This window comes from Bufo bufo, chromosome 2 (genome assembly GCF_905171765.1).
Source record: "Bufo bufo chromosome 2, aBufBuf1.1, whole genome shotgun sequence".
Lineage (NCBI taxonomy): Eukaryota > Metazoa > Chordata > Amphibia > Anura > Bufonidae > Bufo > Bufo bufo.
This window is the reverse complement of record NC_053390.1, coordinates 57,432,278-57,457,420: the sequence shown is the minus strand read 5'-3', so window position 1 is coordinate 57,457,420 and position 25,143 is coordinate 57,432,278. Positions and strand designations below refer to the sequence as shown.

At 44.2% G+C, this 25,143-nt stretch overlaps 1 protein-coding gene across 2 annotated transcripts in view; it reads right to left on the bottom strand.

The window, feature by feature from the left end:
* ST8SIA5 (ST8 alpha-N-acetyl-neuraminide alpha-2,8-sialyltransferase 5) overlaps positions 1-25,143 on the bottom strand; it is a 75,309-nt gene that overhangs the window by 9,538 nt on the left and 40,628 nt on the right. For both annotated transcript variants that reach the window (XM_040420158.1, XM_040420159.1), the window contains 3 exons: positions 15,993-16,079; positions 12,070-12,214; positions 5,548-5,660 (listed from right to left, as the gene is read on the bottom strand). In XM_040420158.1, coding sequence (XP_040276092.1) covers positions 5,548-5,660; positions 12,070-12,214; positions 15,993-16,079 — 345 coding nt within the window. The remainder of the gene's footprint in view (positions 1-5,547; positions 5,661-12,069; positions 12,215-15,992; positions 16,080-25,143) is intronic.

The following is a 25,143-nucleotide window of genomic DNA, read 5'->3' as shown; positions in this document are numbered from 1 at the left end:
TCAGATCAAACCACGTGTTGCCAGTCTCAGAGATCTCCTGCCACTCACTGTCGCCGGGACGGCCGTATGTCTTGGTACGTCCGTACCTAACACTAAAGACATATTTGCATACACAATATATTCAGTGCTATCCAGAATACAGCGCCACATACCTCTTACATCCAGTGACATCGCCTGTGATGTAGATGTTCTGTTTCCTCATCTTCTCCTTTCAGACCAGACCCCCATGATGATTTTTCACCCATCTCTTGTCTCTGCAGCTTGAGAAAAAAACATCTAAGGCTCCTACTTTTCCATCCTCTTCCTACCTTCTAAACAACTCATTCTGCCACCTCCAATACTGTGCCCGCTGTGCTCCCCAATACTATAATACAGAAACAGATAATCCACCTGATAATACTAGTACCACACAGATAGTGCCCCCAATACTGTGCCCGCTGTGCTCCCAATACAATACTACAGAAACAGATAATCCCCATGATAACACTAGCACCACAAAGATAGTGCCCCTTCAATAATTATTGGCACACCTGCCCTAAAATAACTGCACCCAGCAAATAGTGCCGCTGACACTAATAGTGTAAACATTATGTCTAGGGATGAGCGAATCGACTTCGGATGAAACATAGCGCTCCTTCCCCTTCGCCATAGTGCCCCCATAATGTGCCCATATAATATGCCCCCCATAGTGTTCTCCCCCCCAACTCCATAGTGTCCCCATAATGTGCCAGAATAAGATTCCTCCATAGTGTCCGCCATAATGCGGCAGTATAAATGCCCCTTCATAGTGCCCCCATAATGTGCCTATATAATATGCCCCTTCCCCCCTCCAACACCATAGTGCCCCCATAATATGCCAGTATAAGATGCCCCATAGTCCCATAGTGCCCCCACTGATGTGCCAAAATAAATGCCCCCATAATCCCCCATGATGTGCCAGTAGATGCCCCATAGTGTCTCCCATGATGTGCCAGTAATGCACCCATAAGATGCCCTCATAGTTTTCCTTATGATGTGCCAGTATATGCCCACATAGTGCCCCCCATGATGTGCCAGTAATGCCCCTATGGTGTCCCCCATGATGTGCCAGTAGATGCCCCCATAGTGTCCCCCATTATTTGCCAGTAGATGCTTCATAGTGTCCCCCATGATGTGCCAGTAGATGCCCCCATGATGTGCCAGTAATTCCCCCAGTAGATGCCGCCATAGTGTCCCCCATGATGTGCCAGTAGATGCCCCCATAGTGTCCCCCATGATGTGCCAGTAAGGCCCCCAGTAGATACCCCCATAGGTTCCCCCGTGATGTGCCAGTAATGCTCCCATAGTGTCCCCCATGATGTGCCAGTAATGCCCCCATAGTGTCCCCCATAATGTACCAGTAATGCCCCCATAGTGTCCCCCATCGTGTACCAGTAATGCCCCATAGAGTCCCCCATCATGTGCCAGTAATTGTCCCATAGTATCCCCCATCATGTGCCAGTAAAGCCCCCATAGTATAACCCATCATGTGTCACTAATGCCCCCTTAGTGTCCCCCATCATGTGCTGGTAATGCCCCCATCGTGTGCCAGTAATGCCCCCATAGTGTCCCCATCGTGTGCTAGTAATGCTCCTATAGTATCCCTCATCATGTGCCAGTAATGCCCCCCATAGTGTCCCCCATCAAGTGCCAGTAATTCCCCCATATTGTTCCCATCATGTGCCAGTAATGCCCCCATAGTGTTCCCCATCATGTGTCAGTAATGCCCCCATAGTGTCCCCCATCATGTGCTAGTAATTCCCCCAGTTGATGCCCCCTCATCATGTAACAGTAATGCCCCCAAAAAGTGTCTCGATTATGTGCCAGTAATTCTCCCAGTTGATGCCCCCCTCATCATGTGCCAGTAATGCCCCCCATAGTGTCCCCCATCATGTGCCAGTAATGCCCCCATATTGTCCCCCATCATGTGCCAGCAATGCCCCCATAGTGTTCCCCACCATGCCCCCATAGTGTCCCTCTTCCGGCCTGTGTCCCACGCAGTACAAATCTCAGCTCAGGCGCCTGCGGCACTCTCTGATAGCTTGCAGCCTAGTGCCTGCAGCCTATCAGAGGAGCTGGAAAGGGATATGCCTCTCCCTCGCTCTGCTGCAACATTAATCAGTATCGCTCATCTCCACCTGACCTGCTGCTGCCGGACTCCGGATTGGGATTCAGCCAGCAACACGGTTCTCCGATCCGGCTGTAATTTTAACAACCGGATCTGGAGAATCCCATGCCTGATTCCCCCTTTTTATTGCTTCGGAGCCAAAGCCTGGGGTCCAGCAGTGTCCAGGTAGGAGCACCGTGACACGCATAAAGAGACATTTAGGCCGCACTGCCCCAGGCCATTCCTGCATCTTGGACGCGCGTCATTACATCTATTAAGGGCCCTGGGGGAGGCACCCGTTGCAATTTTGGTGTGAAGAACAGGATCTACTTTGGCACTTTGAAGGCCCCCTCTATCCGTAAAACCCCCTACAAGAGACTTTATAGCATCTACTTACTGCTGGAGAGTGTGAATCTGCATCAGTTGCAGCACTATGGCAAAACAGGGGTTAATCGGGCATCTTGGATTTGGGCATCCTGTGTTGAGAGGAAGCAGCGGGGAGGGAACCAAACAGCCCGCCTCCACAGAGGAACCATTCTTATAGCAGAAGGAACTAAAGTGCTCAGTACAAGTTCCCAGGAGGACAGAGAAACCAACTGTACCGCCTACAGGAAGTGGAAGCGGTGGCCATTTTGGAAAAGGTAAAATACAGTTCATCCTTCCCTGGATCCTGAGAAGCAATGTCCAGAGGTCTGAGTGAGTACTTCTGGGGAAAAATAACCTTGCTAGAGACTGTTAGGGGCTATAATCTGCCTGCCAGAGCATCATACTCCCCAAAATTGAGCAGCTGCAGCTACTCCTAAAGGAGCCAAGCACCAATTCTGCTGCTGTTACCTATAGCAACGTGTACTTAAATCACATTTTATCTTACACTGACCCCTCTAGTCTGGTACAGGGTATCAAAAGTCATGTCTGACAGCGAAGATAGCACCGCAGTGATCAATCATCAGCAGCTGCAGCCACATGCATCATGCCTCTTACTATGCCATACTTCTTTGGGGCGCCTTGGCTCCCACGTTATTCAGAAGAACCCCATTCACTCAGGGAATTCCGTGATAAAATACGTTTAAGCTATATCCAGTATCTCAGGACCAGAGAGTGGAAATCCTGATTGGCCAGTTATAGGGAGCTGCGCTCCAGGAGGTTAAGTCCTGCCTCGGCCAGAGCGAAAAACCGCTGAGCAGATCCTAGACCGACTCAGGACCACCATTGAAACTAGGACCGCCTCCCAGCTTACGAAGCGCTTCTTTGGGATGCGACAGCAGTCAAAGGAGATTTTGAGAGACTTTGCCCTGTCCCTGCAAGAATCTCTGCGGGCAGTTATCCACATAAATCCCCGTGAAGCTGAAGGAAAAGGTCAAACCCTCAGAGAGCAGTTTATTGAAGGTGTCCTCGACGAATCCCTCAAACGTCAGCTGAAGATGCTGTCAGCTCAGCACCCAGATACCCCTTTCTTGGATTTTAAGGAGCTTGCTATCGGCATCCTGGGGGAAAGTCATCAATCTGAACCTCTCGAAGACAAGAAGGCGTGCTGCCCGCGGCCAGACAGCTGAGCATGGGGCTCAGGCACCCGTCCCAAATGCAGTAGCAGCTCTGACTGCTCAAGTCTCCCTCCTAGCTGAGAATATGAGTCGGTCTAGGATCTGCCTAGATGAGAATATGGAGAGGATAAAGAAGCAGCTAGAGCGACTGGAACAGCAGCCCAAGGCTGAGAAAGGGACTTCTGCACCAAGAGACCGTCCTACACCTTCTACTTTTAACAACCTGGTGCACAAGAAGATCAGCGCCGGCTGACCGGTATGTTGCCAGACCCCAGGTATCGAGACACCAGGAAACGCATATTCCTGCATTGTCAGACTTTGCCTGCCAGTTCATGCTAAAGCCTGCTGGAACCAAGACAACGCCTGAAAACTGTTTGGAGAAATGTTTGTTCAAGTAAAGCTGCCATTGAACTTCATCTCAAGGTCTGGACTCAAATTATTCTTTCAAATCCCTCAATTATTCCCCCTATTTATTGCTTCAGAGCCAAAGCCTGGGATCCAGCAGTGTCCAGGTAGCAGCACTGTGACACACATAAAAAAACATTTAGGCCGCACTACACCACTCGGCATTCCTACACCTGGGACGCACGTTATTACATCTATTAAGGACCTTGGGGGGGAGGTGCCCGTTGCACTTCTAATACCCTAATTCTCTGATCAACTGGAATATATTATCAGATAATTAGTAAAAATACGGTTCTAAGTGGGGTGGTACCTAAAGGGTAACATTCCACAGTCAAACCTAATCTGTACAGTAATGCTATAGGGAGTAATTAACTTAGTCCTCTGGGCTTTTCTGAAAATCCCAGACTCTTCAGACCCTGTGGAAGAAAGATCATAATCTCTGTACTTCCACCATCACGTCCCCTATGCCATCTTCGCTGCTGCACTCAGATTGGCTGTTGGCTCCTCAGTTCTGACTAGATGCCCTGCCGAGTCTTCTTGTTCAGCTGCATAGCGTAAAATATCCTTCCTCCACAGGATCTTAATCGCTATGTACACCTTTTTAAAATTATTGCATTATACTCATTTTGAGCTAAAAATATATTTTTTAATTGGTCTTTATTAAAAATATCCTTTTTTCTGTACATAGCTGAGATGCTCTAGTAGCACCCTTTAGATTTTCTGTCTTTTCCGTCAGACCAAGAGCAGACGGGCTCCTTATCTTTGCTCTTTGACATTATAAACACTCATTACAGCTAGTTCTTATCTTACTAATAAAAATGTGGCTTAAATAAGTGTTTATGACCCTTCACAAAGTGAAAGTACCAGTCACACAGTTAGAAAAACAGTTAACCCTTTGTGACAGAACGGCTCAATATTTTTAATTAAGGCCAATTGAAAAAATAATTTTTAGCCAAAAATGAGTAAAGTGCAATCATAAAAAAATTGCCTCCAAATGCCTCCAAAAGCCTTTAAGACACCAGGATTTTCAGAAAAGCCCAGAGAACCCCCTTATTTTTTACATCTGACCCACAAGGGGTATTTGAAAGGGTAATTCAATCATAGCAAGGGATGACATTTCAGTAATTTGAAAATCACTTACTGATCGTCGGGGGTCTATAAGTGGGTAAGATAAAGAACTAAGGTATTTTCAGTTATTATTTACTTTTTGTGCAGCCAATTAAAAAGCAGGGAATCCTGGGAAATTTCAGCTCCGAAGCCTGCTGAATTGTCAATGCAACTCGGTGAAATCTAACGTGAAACGGCAGGGAATCCCAGTACCTTGCAGCTCTGAAGCCTGAGGAATTGTTAATGCAGCTCACTGAGATGTAATGTGGTGGTGTCCAAAAGTGGAGGTTCACCTTACATCTGCGGACCCTGCCCAAATGATACTCGACAGTACAGTGACCAATGTACTTGCGGTGAGTTAGGATATACCTAAAGACGAAGTCTGCATTGTCGATTTCTTTTCCGCATTTGCTGTTCTTCAGTATTCCTCCATTCCCGACCACAGCGCATTTCTTGAACTGAGATCGATAATAAGGCATTTCCTGGCAGAAATAAAAAAAAACCACCAATATCAATAAGTTATGGGAAATGAGGGTTTACTGGATGACTGGATACAAATCCCATTAGATAGAATCAGATACTGGTATAGAAACGGAGCCCAGCGTCCTGATCAAAGCATGTGATGGATCCTAGCTGGGGCCTCCATGCTAGACTGTCTAAGGAACACCGGACCGATCAAAGCCAAAAAGCAAAGCTGCGACTATGTGGTGCCAGGCTGTCATGCAGCATGCCCCAGTGAACGGCCCAGTGAACGGCACCACCTGTCTGCAGAATAATAGATGTTCTGAATGGTGAAAACGTAAAGTCATGTACCAGGAAAGTTCCATATGTATGTATCCATTAACTTCCAAGATCAAATAATCTATGGTATCAGTCACTTTATACAGTCTTCTAATACAGCCTATATTATGCTCCACAGCTGCAATCAATATTCTACTATTCATCACTGGAAAAGCCTGTATAGAGAAGCCCCTAAAGATAATCTTAGCTCCTGTAATACAGTGGAAACAGCACATATTCCCTGCATTAGATTACTGTACAGTGTCTGGTATAAAGGCAACACTTCAGTGGAATATGTACCACCAGATCTGTGTCAGCCAAGAGATCTCAGCTCTGAAGCCTGCAGAATTGTGAACACAGCAGGTTGTAACTGAGGATCAGTACCGGATAAGTAATGTAATGTATGTACTCCACCAGCAGAATAGTGAATGCAGCTCTGGAGTATAATACAGACTCAGTAGATCAGTACAGAATAAGTAGTGTATTTACAAGTCACAAAACTTATGTAGAATAAGTAGAAGTCTGAAAACTACCTAAGAACTGTATTTAATTCAGGTTATTTCCCTAGCAGAGGCCTGAAGTTAGTGGATGTAAAAGCATTTATTACCCCCTGTACCTTTTGTTATTCTGTAAAATAGTTTTAAAGAGGACCTGTCACCATAAAAATGCAGTGCAGTCTTCAATCTCTGCTCTTTCTGAGCTCAGTTGAACACAGGGCCATCGTATCAGACTGATAGCATTCCCTGTGTAAGTATATACACATAGATAGCTGTCGGTCACTGATATCTGTACACAGGGGAGGTATTATCAGTGATTGATAGCATTCCCTGTGTAAGTGTGTATACAGGGATAGCCTATCAGTCACTGATGAGATAGCTCTGTCTACAACTAAGAGGAGAGATTTAAATACCTAAATTATAAGTTATTATTATTTTCCCACAAAACAACATATCAATCTGCTCAGCTCCTCCTGCTCCATAACAAGGTGCCTGTAGATTTCACTGCCTTTCATGGTGAAAGGTTACCTTTAAAGGGAACCTGTCATCAACTTTATGCCAACCTCACTGAGGGCAGCATAAATTAGTGACAGAAATGCTGATTTCACAGTGTGTCACTCATGAGCTACAAGTAAGTGGTTGCTGAGAACCAGCATCATTATCATTGCAACCCAGGCCTTGAAAAGAGTCACATCTACCTGAGAAGAGTCCTGGTTATTCATAATCTCCTGCACTTTCACCCATCTGCTGACGATTGGCAGTTCTCTCCTAGAAAGAAAGGGAGAAAACTTGGTAGAAGACTGTCAGTCATCAGCAGGTGGTCAGGAGAGCAGGAATTCATGAATAACCAGGACTCTTCTCAGGTGGCCGGGACTCTTCTCCAGGCCCAGTCTGCAATGATTGTGATGTTGGTTCTCGACAACCACTTACTTTTAACTTCTAAATGACAGACCGCTGAAATCAACTCACCTGTCTGTACTTTATTCTGCTGTTAGTATGGGCAGCATAAGGTTGATGGCAGGTTCCCTTTAACCACCTCCCGACCGCCTAACGCACGGATGCATCCGGAAGGTGGTTGATTCATTCCTCCTGGACGCATCCGTGCGTCATCTCGCGAGACGCGAGATTTCCTGTGAACGCGCACACACAGGCGCGCGCGCTCACAGGATCGGAAGGTAAGAGAGTGGATCTCCAGCCTGCCAGCGGCGATCGTTCGCTGGCAGGCTGGAGATGTGATTTTTTTAACCCCTAACAGGTATATTAGACGCTGTTATGATAACAGCGTCTAATATACCTGCTACCTGGTCCTCTGGTGGTCCCCTTTGTTTGGATCGACCACCAGAGGACACAGGTAGCTCAGTAAAGTAGCACCAACCACCACTACACTACACTACACCCCCCCGTCACTTATTAACCCCTTATTCACCCCTGATCACCCCAGATCACCCCATATAGACTCCCTGATCACCCCCCTGTCATTGATCACCCCCCTGTCATTGATAACCCCCTGTAAGGCTCCATTCAGAGGTCCGTATGAATTTTACGGATCCACTGATAGATGGATCGGATCCGCAAAACACATACGGACATCTGAATGGAGCCTTACAGGGGCGTGATCAATAACTGTGGTGATCACCCCATATAGACTCCCTGATCACCCCCCTGTCATTGATCACCCCCCTGTCATTGATCACCCCCCTGTAAGGCTGCATTCAGACGTCCGTATGAATTTTACGGATCCACTGATATATGGATCGGATCCGCAAAACACATACGGACGTCTGAATGGAGCCTTACAGAGGAGTGATCAATGACGGAGGTGATCACCCCATATAGACTCCCTGATCACCCCCCTGTCATTGATCACCCCCCTGTCATTGATCACCCCCCTGTCAGGCTGCATTCAGATGTCCGTATGATTTTTACGGATCCACTGATACATGGATCGGATCCGCAAAACACATACGGACATCTGAATGGAGCCTTGTAGGGGGGTGATCAATGACAGGGGGGTGATCACCCCATATAGACTCCCTGATCACCCCCCTGTCATTGATCACCCCCCTGTCATTGATCACCCCCCTGTCAGGCTGCATTCAGATGTCCGTATGATTTTTACGGATCCACTGATACATGGATCGGATCCGCAAAACACATACGGACATCTGAATGGAGCCTTATAGGGGGGTGATCAATGACAGGGGGGTGATCAATGACAGGGGGGTGATCACCCCATATAGACTCCCTGATCACCCCCCTGTCATTGATCACCCCCCTGTCATTGATCACCCCCCTGTAAGGCTCCATTCAGATATTTTTTTGGCCCAAGTTAGCGGAAATTATTATTTTTTTCTTACAAAGTCATATTCCACTAACTTGTGTCAAAAAATAAAATCTCACATGAACTCACCATACCCCTCACGGAATCCAAATGCGTAAAATTTTTTAGACATTTATATTCCAGACTTCTTCTCACGCTTTAGGGCCCCTAGAATGCCAGGGCAGTATAAATACCCCACATGTGACCCCATTTCGGAAAGAAGACACCCCAAGGTATTCCGTGAGGGGCATATTGAGTCCATGAAAGATTGAAATTTTTGTCCCAAGTTAGCGGAAAGGGAGACTTTGTGAGAAAAAAATAAAAAATATCAATTTCCGCTAACTTGTGCCAAAAAAAAAAAAATTCTATGAACTCGCCATGCCCCTCATTGAATACCTTGGGGTGTCTTCTTTCCAAAATGGGGTCACATGTGGGGTATTTATACTGCCCTGGCATTTTAGGGGCCCCAAAGCGTGAGAAGAAGTCTGGTATCCAAATGTCTAAAAATGCCCTCCTAAAAGGAATTTGGGCACCTTTGCGCATCTAGGCTGCAAAAAAGTGTCACACATCTGGTATCGCCGTACTCAGGAGAAGTTGTGGAATGTGTTTTGGGGTGTCATTTTACATATACCCATGCTGGGTGAGATAAATATCTTGGTCAAATGCCAACTTTGTATAAAAAAATGGGAAAAGTTGTCTTTTGCCAAGATATTTCTCTCACCCAGCATGGGTATATGTAAAATGACACCCCAAAACACATTGCCCAACTTCTCCTGAATACGGAGATACCACATGTGTGACCCTTTTTTGCAGCCTAGGTGGGCAAAGGGGCCCACATTCCAAAGAGCACCTTTAGGATTTCACAGGTCATTTACCTACTTACCACACATTAGGGCCCCTGGAAAATGCCAGGGCAGTATAACTACCCCACAAGTGACCCCATTTTGGAAAGAAGACACCCCAAGGTATTCCGTGAGGGGCATGGCGAGTTCCTAGAATTTTTTATTTTTTGTCACAAGTTAGTGGAAAATGATGATTTATTTTTTTTTTTTTTCTTACAAAGTCTCATATTCCACTAACTTGTGACAAAAAATAAAAACTTCCATGAACTCACTATGCCCATCAGCGAATACCTTGGGGTGTCTTCTTTCAAAAATGGGTTCACTTGTGGGGTAGTTATACTGCCCTGGCATTCTAGGGGCCCAAATGTGTGGTAAGGAGTTTGAAATCAAATTCTGTAAAAAATGACCAGTGAAATCCGAAAGGTGCTCTTTGGAATGTGGGCCCCTTTGCCCACCTAGGCTGCAAAAAAGTGTCACACATGTGGTATCTCCGTATTCAGGAGAAGTTGGGGAATGTGTTTTTGGGTGTCATTTTACATATACCCATGCTGGGTGAGAGAAATATCTTGGCAAAAGACAACTTTGTATAAAAAAATGGGAAAAGTTGTCTTTTGCCAAGATATTTCTCTCACCCAGCATGGGTATATGTAAAATGACACCCCAAAACACATTCCCCAACTTCTCCTGAATACGGAGATACCACATGTGTGACACTTTTTTGCAGCCTAGGTGGGCAAAGGGGCCCACATTCCAAAGAGCACCTTAAGGATTTCACAGGTCATTTACCTACTTACCACACATTAGGGCCCCTGGAAAATGCCAGGGCAGTATAACTACCCCACAAGTGACCCCATTTTGGAAAGAAGACACCCCAAGGTATTCCGTGAGGGGCATGGCGAGTTCCTAGAATTTTTTATTTTTTGTCACAAGTTAGTGGAAAATCATGATTTTTTTTATTTTTTTTTCTTACAAAGTCTCATATTCCACTAACTTGTGACAAAAAATAAAAACTTCCATGAACTCACTATGCCCATCAGCGAATACCTTGGGGTGTCTTCTTTCCAAAATGGGGTCACTTGTGGGGTAGTTATACTGCCCTGGCATTCTAGGGGCCCAAATGTGTGGTAAGGAGTTTGAAATCAAATTCTGTAAAAAATGACCAGTGAAATCCGAAAGGTGCTCTTTGGAATATGGGCCCCTTTGCCCACCTAGGCTGCAAAAAAGTGTCACACATCTGGTATCTCCGTATTCAGGAGAAGTTGGGGAATGTGTTTTGGGGTGTCATTTTACATATACCCATGCTGGGTGAGAGAAATATCTTGGCAAATGACAACTTTTACAATTTTTTTATACAAAGTTCTCTTTTGCAAAGATATTTCTCTCACCCAGCATGGGTATATGTAAAATGACACCCCAAAACACATTCCCCAACTTCTCCTGAGTACGGCGATACCACATGTGTGACACTTTTTTGCAGCCTAGGTGGGCAAAGGGGCCCACATTCCAAAGAGCACCTTTCGGATTTCACCAGCCATTTTTTACAGAATTTGATTTCAAACTCCTTACCACACATTTGGGCCCCTAGAATGCCAGGGCAGTATAACTACCCCACAAGTGACCCCATTTTGGAAAGAAGACATCCCAAGGTATTCGCTGATGGGCATAGTGAGTTCATGGAAGTTTTTATTTTTTGTCACAAGTTAGTGGAATATGAGACTTTGTAAGAAAAAAAAAAAAAAAAATCATCATTTTCCGCTAACTTGTGACAAAAAATAAAAAGTTCTATGAACTCACTATGCCCATCAGCGAATACCTTAGGGTGTCTACTTTCCGAAATGGGGTCATTTGTGGGGTGTTTGTACTGTCTGGCCATTGTAGAACCTCAGGAAACATGACAGGTGCTCAGAAAGTCAGAGCTGCTTCAAAAAGCGGAAATTCACATTTTTGTACCATAGTTTGTAAACGCTATAACTTTTACCCAAACCATTTTTTTTTACCCAAACATTTTTTTTTATCAAAGACATGTAGAACAATAAATTTAGAGCAAAATTTATATATGGATCTCGTTTTTTTTGCAAAATTTTACAACTGAAAGTGAAAAATGTCATTTTTTTGCAAAAAAATCGTTTAATTTCGATTAATAACAAAAAATGTAAAAATGTCAGCAGCAATGTAATACCACCAAATGAAAGCTCTATTAGTGAGAAGAAAAGGAGGTAAAATTCATTTGGGTGGTAAGTTGCATGACCGAGCAATAAACGGTGAAAGTAGTGTAGGTCAGAAGTGTAAAAAGTGGCCTGGTCTTTCAGGGTGTTTAAGCACTGGGGGCTGAGGTGGTTAAACGTGTTCCAAAGCCTATTTTATTTTGTCAGCATTTTTGGCACCACCATTTCCATGAGCGCATCAAAATCATCCATGTCTCATATGACTCAAAATCTAGTCGTAATTATACCTTGGGGAATATCTTGAAGATCTCAGGGCTGATCTGAAATATACCGCTTGTATCAACTTCATATCTGAGCTTTGTCCCAAGCGGTGTGTTCTTCTGAGTGGTGAAAAGGAAAGAAGGGGCATTGCAACATCTGGACAGCTGAGATCTGCAAAGTGTAAAACACAAGAAGGTCATCGCTGCGCTCCACTGCATCTCCTGCCGCATGTCGGCTTTGGCAAGGATTTCCATTTTGTTGGAGTATACAGACCTACGACACTATGACCCAGGAATTTCTAGCATCAGGCTGGCTAGAGTTTTTTTGTATTCTTAGAAACAGATTTGATGGCAAATACATAATTATCAGAGAAAATATTGTCACCCAGTGAAAAAATAATAAGACTTTAAAAAGGCTATGGACATCTTTGGGGCCTTTTTTTTAATAATTGCATTCTACTCATTTTGGGCTAAAAATCCTTTTTTCAATTGGTCTTTATTAAAAATGTTCAGCCGTTTCTGACATACAGGGTTAAAAATCAATCTGTTTGCAGGCTGTCAATTTCTGTTTTCTTTGAATCCCGTCAGTTGACAGCACTGAGTAGCTTTTGTCTCTGAACTCCTGACCTCATAAACACTTATTCAAGCCATATTCTTATGTTTTCTAAGAATTGAGCTATAATGAGTGTTTATGAGATCAGGAGATCACAGATAAGAGCCCTACATGAGCCGTCAGATGACAGGATTAGAAAACAGAAACTGACGGCCTGCAAACATCTTGTAGATGCAAACAGACTGATTTTTAACCCTGTTTCTCAAAAATGGCTGAACATTTTTAATAAAGACCAATTTAAAAAAAATATTTATAGTCCAGAATGAGTAAAATGCAACGATAAAAAATTGCCCCGAAGGTATTCATAGTCTTTAAGGTGTACACCAGGGATCAGCAACCTCCGGCACTCCAGCTGTTGTGAAACTACAATTCCCAGCATGCTCCATTCATTTCTATGAGAGTTCTGAGAAGAGCAGAGCAAGTATGCATGCTGGGAGTTGTAGTTTCACAACACCTGGAGTGCCGGAGGTTGCCTACCCCTGGTGTACACACTTATGTCCACATCCTTAACCCTTAGAAGACCTTTTGATTTTCCATTTTTGCGTTTTTGTTTCTCACTCGCCGCCTTCCCAGAGCCATAACTTTTTTATTTTTCCATTCACATAGCCTTATGAGGGCTTGTTTTTTGCAGGACAAGTTGTACTTTCTAATAACATTATTTAAAAGGTTTGTCCAGCCTATAATATTGATGAACTATCCTCAGGATTGGTCATCAATATCTAATCGGCGGAGGTCCGACACCAGATCAGCTGTGAGACGAGGAGGTGGCGCTCTGTGCGAGAACCGGTTCCTCTTCATTACACTACGTCTCATCTCAGTGCAGTGGTGGTGTTGCGTAATTACGGACGCTTGGTCCATTCACTTGAATGGAGAGGGTGCTTGTATTACACCGCACTTCCGAGACGAAGTGCGGTGTAATGAAGAGGAACCGGTGCTCGCATGGAGTGCTGCCTCCCTGTTCAAACAGCTGATTGGCGCGGACAGCCGGTTGTTGGACCCCCGCAGATCTGATATTGATGACCTATCCTGAGGATATTATGGGCTGGACAACACCTTTAATATTGCATATGATGTAGTGGGGAGCTGGAAAAAAAATCCAATTCCAAATGGGGTGAAATTGGAAAAAAAGGCAATTCTGCCATAGTTTTATTTTTTATAACTGGCAATCATTAGCTTGAAGTCGCCAAATGGGTTAAAGGTCGTGTCCCAATTTTTACAACTCATATTTAAACATTAAACATACAAGTTACCATATAACTACTTCATATTAATTTTACTGACTATTGGAAACAGAAAGTTTATTTAAAGGGATTATCCTACAAAAAGTATCACTGTGCAATGAATAGGGCATATTTTAAATTAAGTATCACGGTAATATACATGCAATAAAAATATTGTCAATTTTTTTTGTGCACGCTACATTTTCCTCTCTGGTAGCGCCCCCTGCTGTTTCTCCTTCTGTTCTACCTTCTCCTGCATTCAGTGGGGGGCCGACATGCTCAGTAGCTTCCCTGCATCTCCCTACTTTCAAATTATAGCTCTATATATCTCTCTAGACGGGTGGGGAGGAAATTGGGGGAGAGAGCATTACTTACCATAGTGCTAACTATTATTGGAAGTTCTGGGACGATTTTCTATGCAGGACGTTTCAGGTGCCCTGTTATACTTACCCAGCGGTCCAGACCCACCTCGCGCTGTCATCTTTCAGGCGTCCTAACCACCAGGTCTGCTCTGTCCCACCACACAGACTGCTGCCTGCATGCCGACAAAGCTTCTCCTGCTTGTAGGGTACGTGCTCCCTTTGGATCATAAAGGGCCAGCGAGCGTCTGCGCTAACCTTCACCGGCCGGCAGCTGGCAACCTTTGGGTATTTCTTTCCCCAGTGGGAATACTGCTGTACTGAAACTCAGGGGCGTAGCTAAAAGCTCATGGGCCCTGGTGCAAGAGTTCAGCTTGGGCCCCCGTCCCTCAGTGCTTGTTGGCAAGGGGCAGGGGAGCACATATCCTTCCTGCTGCCTGAGGCAAACATTGAAAGGGCACCCCCTCATGCCAAATTCTTAACCTAACCCCTTCCCTCCAGCCAGAGGTGTAAATTGACCAGTATGCACTTTCTATAATGCCAGTGTCTTATATGGCACAAGGGTCTTTGGGCCCGCTCAGGCTCCTGGGCCTGGTAGCGACTGCTACCTCTGCACCCCCTATAGCTACGCCCCTGCTGAAACTCATGATCTACAACATTGGCACCTAAAGAACCCTATATGTAAATCCAGTAAAGCCTACTGAGATATAGTATGGGTGAGGACATGGGTGATGGATTTTCTAGAGAGCAATTACAGAAGTGACAATCTCTGTGTCACTCAGTTCTAAGAGTGTACTGCGGCTGCACCACCGACACATTCTGCTGCATATACACTGCAGGACTGAAACTCATGATCCACAGAACTGGCGTCTAAAGAACCCTATATGTCAATCCAGCAAAGCCTACTCAGATATACAAGATGAGTCAAAAGTCTCAGGACACCCTTTTATTTCAGAAACTAAAGGAGAAGTGAAATATCTGAAGACCCTAGCAAGTAATGGGTTCAAAACTTCAAAGTTCTGTGTTCAGCACCAGGGACAACACATTGAACACATCAAATAGCTGTGCATCACAGGGAACATTCAAGGCTGTTTTATTGCAACTTTCTGTGTTGATAACTTTTGAACCACAAGAGATATTGCAAATCTTGCGGGAATCAATTTCTGAGAAAATGTTGGTCTTTTTGATACGCTACATGACCCCCTTCCCATTGGAAAAAAGTTGCCCTTGATCCAATATAGTGGCTTTCAAGATGGTGGCCATGTTCCGGACATAACATAAAAAATAGGCCCCCTCACCCATTACTTGCTGGGGTATTCAGATATTTCATTTTCCCTTTCGTTTCTAAAATAAAAGGGTGTCCTGAGACTTTTGACCCACCCTGTAGTATGAGTGAGGACATAGGCCTGGGAATCAGGGTCGGACTGGCCCACCAAAGTACCAGAGGATCCAAGCTCTGACAATAATGGACCACTAATAAAACAGAGCCCTTAAGGTCCTATATACACAGAGGGTGGGTCCCTAGAATCATTTTACTCTGGTGGGCCCAAAGGAACTTCAGTCCGACGCTGCTGGAAATAATTTGTGATGTTCAGAGATCCATCATCTCGGCATCTACGCCTCATCCCATCTCAGATATTCCTATGGTATTGCTTTTCCACTACATGAGGATTTTCTGAAGGCATCTTCTTAACCTCAAGGAAAGTTTGACAACCTGAATTCTTGTGCTCATTGACTTATCTCTTGGGGGTCACTCACTTAAAGGTATTGGCTTCTGTCACATTCATCTCCCACTTGCAGATCTGAAGACTTCTCCATCGATCAAACAACTCTGTTTCCTTTACCCTGGAGAAGAGAAGGTGCAGACATAATATCAACGTGAACAGTTCTAGAAAATTATATGATGAAGGCTTTGCGACAACGTTGCTCTATATTGAGAAAGCCCCCTTCTCATAATCATACCTTAGAATGGAGCAGGGATACTATATGCTCTGTATTGTGGGGGATTTCTCCTTGCTCACTGTCACACCCTAATGAGTAACATCATTTGTATGAGAGGGAAGGGAAAGCGACTACTGGTCTGCGCACGTTTCTGAGTTACATCAAGGGGTCACATTGCAAAACACTGTCACTGTCCTAACTCTTTCACAATACCTCTATATAGCATTGAGAACGCCATTTTTCGGAAACAGAGGTCCAAATCCCCTGCATAGGAGCTAGTACCGTATGTCATAAACACTTAAAGGGGTTGTCCCATGAAAAATATTCTACATTTTTCAAACCAGCACCTGGATCTGATTACTTTTGTAATTCATGTACTGTATAGTCAATACAATGTATCTGTATCTATAGCTTTTCCTTATTTCTCTGTCCACCTCAGTATGATTGCCGAGTTGGTCACACATGCTCAGTTAAATTCTCCAAATGCCACCAGCCGGATCTACAGTTAGAATCTATGGCAGTTAGGGCACATTCAGATGACCATGCCGTGTTTTGCAGTCCGCAAATTGCGGATCCGCAAAACAGGGATTCTGCCTGTGTGCGGAACAGAACAGACAGCTCATTAGAGAAATGCCTATTCTTGTCCGCCATTGCTCTATATCTTTTGCGGGGCCGTGGAATGGAACAATGGATGCGGACAGCACACGGTGTTCCGCATCCGTTTTGCGGAACAGATACGGACTCCTTCATGCGGTCGTCTGAATGAGCCCTTACAGGGAGGGGGACTGCGGCAGAAAGGACATGACCCCTGAGCCATGAAAGGGAGAGATGCAGCAGAAAGAAAACTATGCCGAAACTGTGATGAGGATAGAGCTGCAGCAAAAAGGACCCACCCCCTGAGATGTGATAGGGAGAGAGCTGCAGCAGAAAGGAGAAGCCCCTGAGCTGTAGTAGGGAGAAAGATGCAGCAGAAAGGACATGCTCCCAAGCTGTGATAGGGAGAGAGCTGCAGCAGAAAGATAACACTCCCTGTGCTGTAAGAAGGATAGGGCTGAGGTAGAAAGGACACATCTTCTGTGCTGTGACAGGGAGAGAGTTGCAGCAAAAAGGACACACTCCCTAAGCTGTAATAGGGAGAAAGCTGCAGCAAAAAGGACACACTCCCCTGGGCTGTGATAGGGAGAAAGCTGCAGCAGAATGGGCACAACCCCTGAGAAAGGACATGCCCTATGAGCTGCCAGCTTGAAAAAAATCGAGCAGAGCTTCTGTACTAATGAATGGGGAGATCTCTGGATCCATGTGAGGTACAGGGCTGGTTCTAGCTTTGTTAGAAATAAATCGCCATGCACTAGATGATGTCTGATTTGTCATCATGGTATAACCCCTTTATGCTCCCTTTAGTGGTGGCTTCAGGCAGACAGAATATTATCATTTTGATTTAGATCTCTGTATTTGAAAAATTGCTGTAATGATATATTAAGAAATTAATCTGGACTTAATATTGGTGCTATTTATAAGGGGGGACATTCACTTTAAGGTTAAAAAGTAGTTACGTATGGGGAATGTAAAAATAAGACCTGATATGCTTTAATTATACATGTGGTAACTTCCTAAAGGAGCAGGGTTGAGTCAGCAGCAATGCTAAGTGGGATAAGTGGCTGCTGAAATCAATGGTTTCGCAGCATTCTGCCTGGAGTTTGTAAGGTCGGGATCCTATATAAAGACCTTAATGCGTCAGTAAATGTATTCCTTTGTCATGCATCCTTGCAAATATTCACGGATTCGTTTAACCCATAGAACACCAGAGCAGCTTTTAGAAGGACAGGATTGTAAGAAATTACTGTATTAAAATAAAGGTTATTTGGTTATGTCTAATAATAAACACCTCTGCTTGCTGTTAATGGATAGGAATAGTCTTCTTTATACCCAGAGGAAACCTGCGCAGATCTAATATTTCTCACAGCTAAGCGTTTGCTGCCGTGTGTCCAGTCTAAGCAACACTATTCCTTAGGATAAGTCCATCTCCTGGCACCTCCACCTATCAGCTGATTGTAATGCATGCAGTGCAGAAAGGTTTATTGGCTGTGTCTGGTTACAGCAGCTCGCTCCCATACAAATGGTTGGGGAGAGAGCTGCAGTAACTAGGCACGGCCAATGCCTAGTGGTGAGAGAACTGTGCCTGGTTACAGCAGCTGTTTCCCGTAAACATGAATGGGGAGAGAGCTGCAGTAACCAGACACAGCCAATGGGGAGAGAACTGTGCCGGGTTACAGCAGCTGTTTCCCGTAAACATGAATGGGGAGAGAGCTGCAGTAACCAGACACGGCCAATGCCTAGTGGTGAGAGAACTGTGCCTGGTTACAGCAGCTGTTTCCCGTAAACATGAATGGGGAGAGAGCTGCAGTAACCAGACACGGCCAATGCACAATGTTGAGAGAACTGTGCCTGGTTACAGCAGCTGTATCCCATGCAAATGAATGAGGAGAGGGCTGCAGTAATCAGGCATGACCAATGCACAGTGGTGAGAGAACTGTGCCTGGTTACAGCAGCTGTGTCCCATACAAATGAATAGGGGGAGAGCTGCAGTAATCAGGCACAGGCAATGCACAGTGGTGAGAGAACTGTGCCTGGTTACAGCAGCTGTATACCATACAAATAAATGGGGATAGACCTGCAGTAATCAGGCACGGCCAATGCACAGTGGTGAGAGAACTGTGGCTGGTTACAGCAGCTGTGTCCCATACAAATAAATGGAGATAGACCTGCAGTAATCAGGCACGACCAATGCACAGTGGTGAGAGAACTGTGCCTGGTTACAGCAGCTGTGTCCCATACAAATAAATGGAGATAGACCTGCAGTAATCAGGCACGGCCAATGCACAGTGGTGAGAGAACTGTGGCTGGTTACAGCAGCTGTATACCATACAAATAAATGGGGATAGACCTGCAGTAATAAGGTATGGCCAATGCACAGTGGTGAGAGAACTGTGGCTGGTTACAGCAGCTGTGTCCCATACAAATGAATAGGGGGAGAGCTGCAGTAACCAGGCACAGGCAATGCACAGTGGTGAGAGAACTGTGACTGGTTACAGCAGCTGTATTTCATACAAATAAATAGAGGGAGAGCTGCAGTAACCAGGCATGGCCAATGCACAATGGTGAGAGAACCGTGCCTGGTTACATAAGCTGTGTCCCATATAAATGAATGGTAAAACAGCTGCAGTAACCAGGCACGGCCAATGCACAGTGGAGAGAACTGGGCTTGGTTCTGGTGCATTGTGTGCTCTGCATTCAGCTGACTGGTCATTAATATAAAAGTCCTGGAAAACCCCTTTAAGTAGAAGTCCTCTCACTTCAGAAAATAGCATTTATTATGTAATGCAAGCCACTTACTAATGTAGTGTGATTGTCCATATTGCCTCCTTTGCTGGCTGGATTCATTTTTCCATCAAATTATACACTGCTCGTTTCCATGGTTACGACCACCCTACAATCTATCAGTGGTGGTCGTGCTTGCACACTATAGGAAAAAGCACTAGCCCAGGTGCGCTGCCACGGTCCCGACCACCAAACAGGCAGATGCGTTTTCTTATAGTGTGCAAGCACGACCACCGCTGATGGATTGTAGGGTGGTCGTAACCATGGAAATGAGCAGTGTATAATTTGATGGAAAAATGAATCCAGCCAGCAAAGGAAGCAATATGGACAATCACAATACATTAGTAAGTGCCTGGTATTAACTTTCTCTACATGATAAATGCCACTTGCTGAAGTGAGACAACTTCTTTAATAAAATAGTAAGAAACTGAGCACAGGCCGCGCTTGAACAGACAGGCCACTGCCTGTAACATAAGTACAGTCCTCTCTAAAGTACTCTGGGGTGCTGCTGCCCTGCTGCCATTATCTCATTCAGGCAGTGATCTCCCATTAAGGCCTCGTATGTATTTTGCAGTCTGCAAAATGCAGATTGGCAAAATACGGATGATCCGCTTTCCAAATCCGTATGTCTGTTCTGCAAAAAGAACATGTCCTATACTTGTCTGCAAAATGCGGACAATGGACCCACTTGAGTTAATGGGGCTCATTTATCAAGCATGTCTGTTTTTGGCCTTTCAATTAGACGGACGTATTTGCCTCACCCGTCTGTCTTTTACCGACTATTTATCAAGCACTTCATAAATTAGACTAGGCGTATTGGCATTATTCTTACCTCAGCAGTACGACAGCTTCATACTCACTAAGTATGACACCAACAGATTATTTCATCAATATCTATAACAAAAGATCTGTTTGTGTAGTAGGCCATCTGACCAACGATTGGTCATAAATCTGTCAGATATCTGTTGTGCAATACAGCCAAAAGACTGGTCTAATTAGTACGTGCATGAAAATGTGGCGCAAGCGAGCTGAAATTAGGTGCACGCCTACATATTTTTGAGCCGAAATGTGGCGCAACTCACCACTCAAAACAGACGCAGAAAAGAACGCCAGCCCTGAAGCAGAGCAGAAATTAGACTGTTTTTAAGACTAAATCAGGTGCAAAATAAGGCGCACCTAGTTCGGAAAATGGGCGCAAAAGTGAGAAACTTCTGAATTAGTCCAAAAAAATCAAAATAGGCGAAGGATGCGCAAATGGCTCTAAAACAGGAGCATTTTCAGAAGTAAATGCAACAAAAAAAAATAAGACTGTCTAGAACAGTATTTTTACGCCACTATGGTAAATGTGCCCCAATGGGTCCACACAAAAAAAAAAGATGCAACACGGATATCACACGGATTTTATCTGTATTTGGCGGATCCTTGTTTTGCGGACCGCAACATACATACGGTCATGTGCATGAGGCATAAGTTGGTTTGCACATGAGATAACTGTTGGTTTGCTCGGCTCGGCCTTGCATGCACATGCTATGAATGGAAGAGAGGAGACAGCGGCTGCCAGACACCTCTGATGGCGGCTTATCTCCAAGGAGAACCAAAGGATCGGGCATGCTGATTTCCAACATACCAGGCCTCTCTCTTCCCTGAGATCAGTGGATTCAGCCAACATACAGTTGTAGCAAGAGGCGAACATACCAGCGCTGTGCTATGGAATTATCGTACAGCGCCTATGCTATTTACGTAGCCAGGCAGTCATCAGAAAGCAATGGCTACACAAATAGCATAGCGCTGAGCAAACACTCAGCGAGTTAAACAAACCGGCGTAGCGTGCCTAACCTTCACTTGGCTTCTGCTACAACTGTACCTCTATGATAAAGGGACACTACCATCTGAAAGGAGTATTTTTTTTTTACTTAAAGAGGTTGTCCGGGTTCAGAGCTGAACCCGGACATACCCATAATTTCACACAGGCAGCCCCCCTGACAAGAGCATCAGAGCATTTGATGCTTCGATGTTCTACCTTGCCCTGAGTTGGATAGTGCAGCGCTAAAGCCCACCCATCAGTACCGGTGACGTCACGGGGCTCACTGCTGGGCGTAAGCCTCCACCTGGCAGACCTAAGGAGAGCCCGGGATGTCACCAGAACTCCAGAAAATGCCCTTGCCCTCTTTCCTCATTTCGACAGTACTATGCCATTTAAAATGAAATATAAAAATGCTAAAATGCTGTCCTTCTGTAGCAATCAGCGCAGAGACTCCCATATAGATAGAAAATCCCTTGTTAGTTTACTGCTGCTGTAAAGCGAGGATGTTATCTGAAGGGTAATCTTTATGATAATAGTAGGTGTAAAATTAGGATTACAGTAGACAGCTCTACTGTTCTCTTCATAGGCCTAGATACAGATAGAAACATAGAAACATAGAATGTGTCGTCAGATAAGAACCATTTGGCCCATCTAGTCTGCCCAATATACTGAATACTATGGATAGCCCCTGGCCCTATCTTATATGAAGGATATCCTTACGCCTATCCCATGCATGCTTAAACTCCTTCACTGTATTTGCAGCTACCACTTCTGCAGGAAGGCTATTCCATGCATCCACTACTCTCTCAGTAAAGTAATACTTCCTGATATTACTTTTAAACCTTTGCCCCTTGCCTTGTTGATTCCCTTTATGTATTTAAAAGTTTCTATCATATCCCCTCTGTCTCGTCTTTCTTCCAAGCTATACATGTTAAGGTCCTTTAATCTTTCCTGGTAAGTTTTATCCTGCAATCCATGTACTAGTTTAGTAGCTCTTCTCTGAACTCTCTCCAAAGTATCAATAGATATGGTCTCCAGTACTGAGCACAATACTCCAAATGAGGTCTCACTAGTGCTCTGTAGAGCGGCATGAGCACCTCCCTCTTTCTACTGGTAATGCATCTCCCTATACACCCAAGCATTCTGCTAGGATTTCCTGCTGCTCTATGACACTGTCTGCCTACCTTTAAGTCTTCTGAAATAATGACCCCTAAATCCCTTTCTTCAGACACTGAGGTTAGGACTGTATCACTGATTTTATATTCTGCTCTTGGGTTTTTACGCCCCAGGTGCATTCTCTTGCACTTATCAACATTAAATTTTAGTTGCCAGATTTTTGACCATTCCTCTAGTTTTCCTAAATCCTTTTCCATTCGGTATATCCCTCCAGGAACATCAACCCTGTTACAAATCTTTGTGTCATCAGCAAAAAGACACACCTTACCATCGAGGCCTTCTGCAAATTCGCTGATAAAGATATTAAACAATATGGGTCCCAGAACAGATCCCTGAGGTACCCCACTGGTAACAATACCTTGGTCTGAATATACTCCATTGACTACAACCCTCTGTTGTCTGTCCCTCAGCCACTGCCTAATCCATTTAACAATATGGGAGTCCACGCACAAAGACTGCAATTTATTGATAAGCCTTCTATGTGGGACAGTATCAAAAGCCTTACTAAAGTCTAGATAAGCGATGTCTACTGCACCTCTGCCATCTATTTTTTTAGTCACCTAATCAAAAAAAATCAATAAGATTAGTTTGACATGATCTCCCTGAAGTAAACCCATGCTGTTTTTTATCTTACAATCCATGGGATTTTAGATGTTCCACAATCCTCTCCTTAAGTATGGTTTCCATTAATTTCCCCACTATTGATGTCAGGCTTACTGGCCTATAGTTGCCCGATTCCTCCCTACTACCCTTCTTGTGAATGGGCACAAGATTTGCTAATTTCCAATCTTCTGGGACGACTCCTGTTGCCAGTGATTGGTTAAATAAATCTGTTAATGGTTTTGCTAGTTCACCACTGAGCTCTTTTAATAGCTTTGGGTGTATCCCATCAGGCCCCTGTGACTTATTTGTATTGATTTTAGACAGCTGACTTAGAACCTCTTCCTCTGTAAAGACACATGCATCAAAAGAATCATTAGTCTTCTTTCCTAACTGAGGTCCTTTTCCTTCATTTTCCTTTGTAAAAACTGAACAGAAGTATTTATTGAGGCAGTCAGCTAGTTCTTTATCTTCTTCCATATACCTTCCTTCTTTTGTTTTTAATTTGGTAATTCCTTGTTTTAGTTTCCTTTTTTCATTTATGTATCTGAAGAATGTCTTATCACCTTTTTTCACTGACTGAGCTAATTTCTCTTCTGCCTGCACTTTAGAAGCTCTTATAACTTGTTTGGCCTCTCTCTGACTAATCTTATAAATTTGCCTTGCTTTTACTGATGAGCCTAATGCAATTTTCTGTTGCCTTCAATAGTGCCACTTTTAAGTAGTCCCATTTCTCCTGGACTCCATTGAAACTGTTCCAATCTGATAGGTACTCGTATACCACTAATCTAATTTTAGAAAAGTCAGTTTTTCTAAAATCTAAAACTTTTGTTTTTGTGTGGTATGACTCAGTCACTGTACTTATAGTAAACCACACTGACTGGTGATCACTAGATCCCAAGCTTTCCCCTACAGTAATATCAGATACCAAATTCCCATTTGTGAATACTAAATCTAAAATGGCCTCCTTCCGAGTTCGCTCCTCAACTACTTGCTGTAGAGATAATCCCAGTAGGGAAATTAGAATATCTGTACTCCTGGCAGAACTAGCTATTTTGGTTTTCCAGTTTACATCAGGAAGATTAAAGTCTCCCATAATGATAACTTCCCCCTTCAATGTCATTTTAGCTATTTCCTCAACTAGTAGATCATCTAATTCTTTGAATTGGCTAGGTGGTCTATATATCACACCTACACGAGTTACCTTATGGTTATCAAGCTGCAAGGTAACCCAAACTGACTCTAAATTGGTCTCGCTAACTTGTATCAAATTAGATTTCATGCTTTCTTTCACATACAGGACCACCCCTCCCCCTTCTTGCCTTCTCTGTCTTTCCGGTATAGAGAGAACCCTGGTATTGTTATATCCCAGTCATTACTCCCATTGAACCACGTCTCAGTAACAGCCACTAAATCTATATTCTCAGATGCCATTATAGCCTCAAGTTCATTCATCTTATTCCCTAAACGCCGAGCATTTGTAGACAAGAATCTGATCTTGTCATTTTTTAACCTTTGTGCTCCTGGCATCTTCTGGCATTGTTCCGGGGGGCAGTCGGACTGCTGGATTATCACTCTTTTGCCCCCCTTTCATAGTTTAAATGCTCCTTAGCAAATACTTTGAACTGTTCACTGAGGACATTCGTTCCCTTGAGAGAAAGATGCAAACCATCTTTCTATTGTACAGTTCTTTTCCATTCCAATAAGAGCTAACATGAGACACAAAGCCAAACCCTTGGTTCAGACACCATTCACCAAGCCATACATTGAATTCCTTAATGCGCATCTTCCTGTCATGCTGAAGGTTTTGCACAGGCAAAACTGCAGAGAATGAAACAGTTGCTGCAACCTCTCGTATATAATTTCCAAGTGTGTGAAAAGCTTCCTTCACCTTTGAAACCTCATTGCAAGCCAGATCATTTGTCCCAAGATGTCCACAGAAGAGCATTTCATCGATTAGTGTAATATGTGATGCTCTAATTGACTACAGGAGGGCTCTCACTTTGGTCA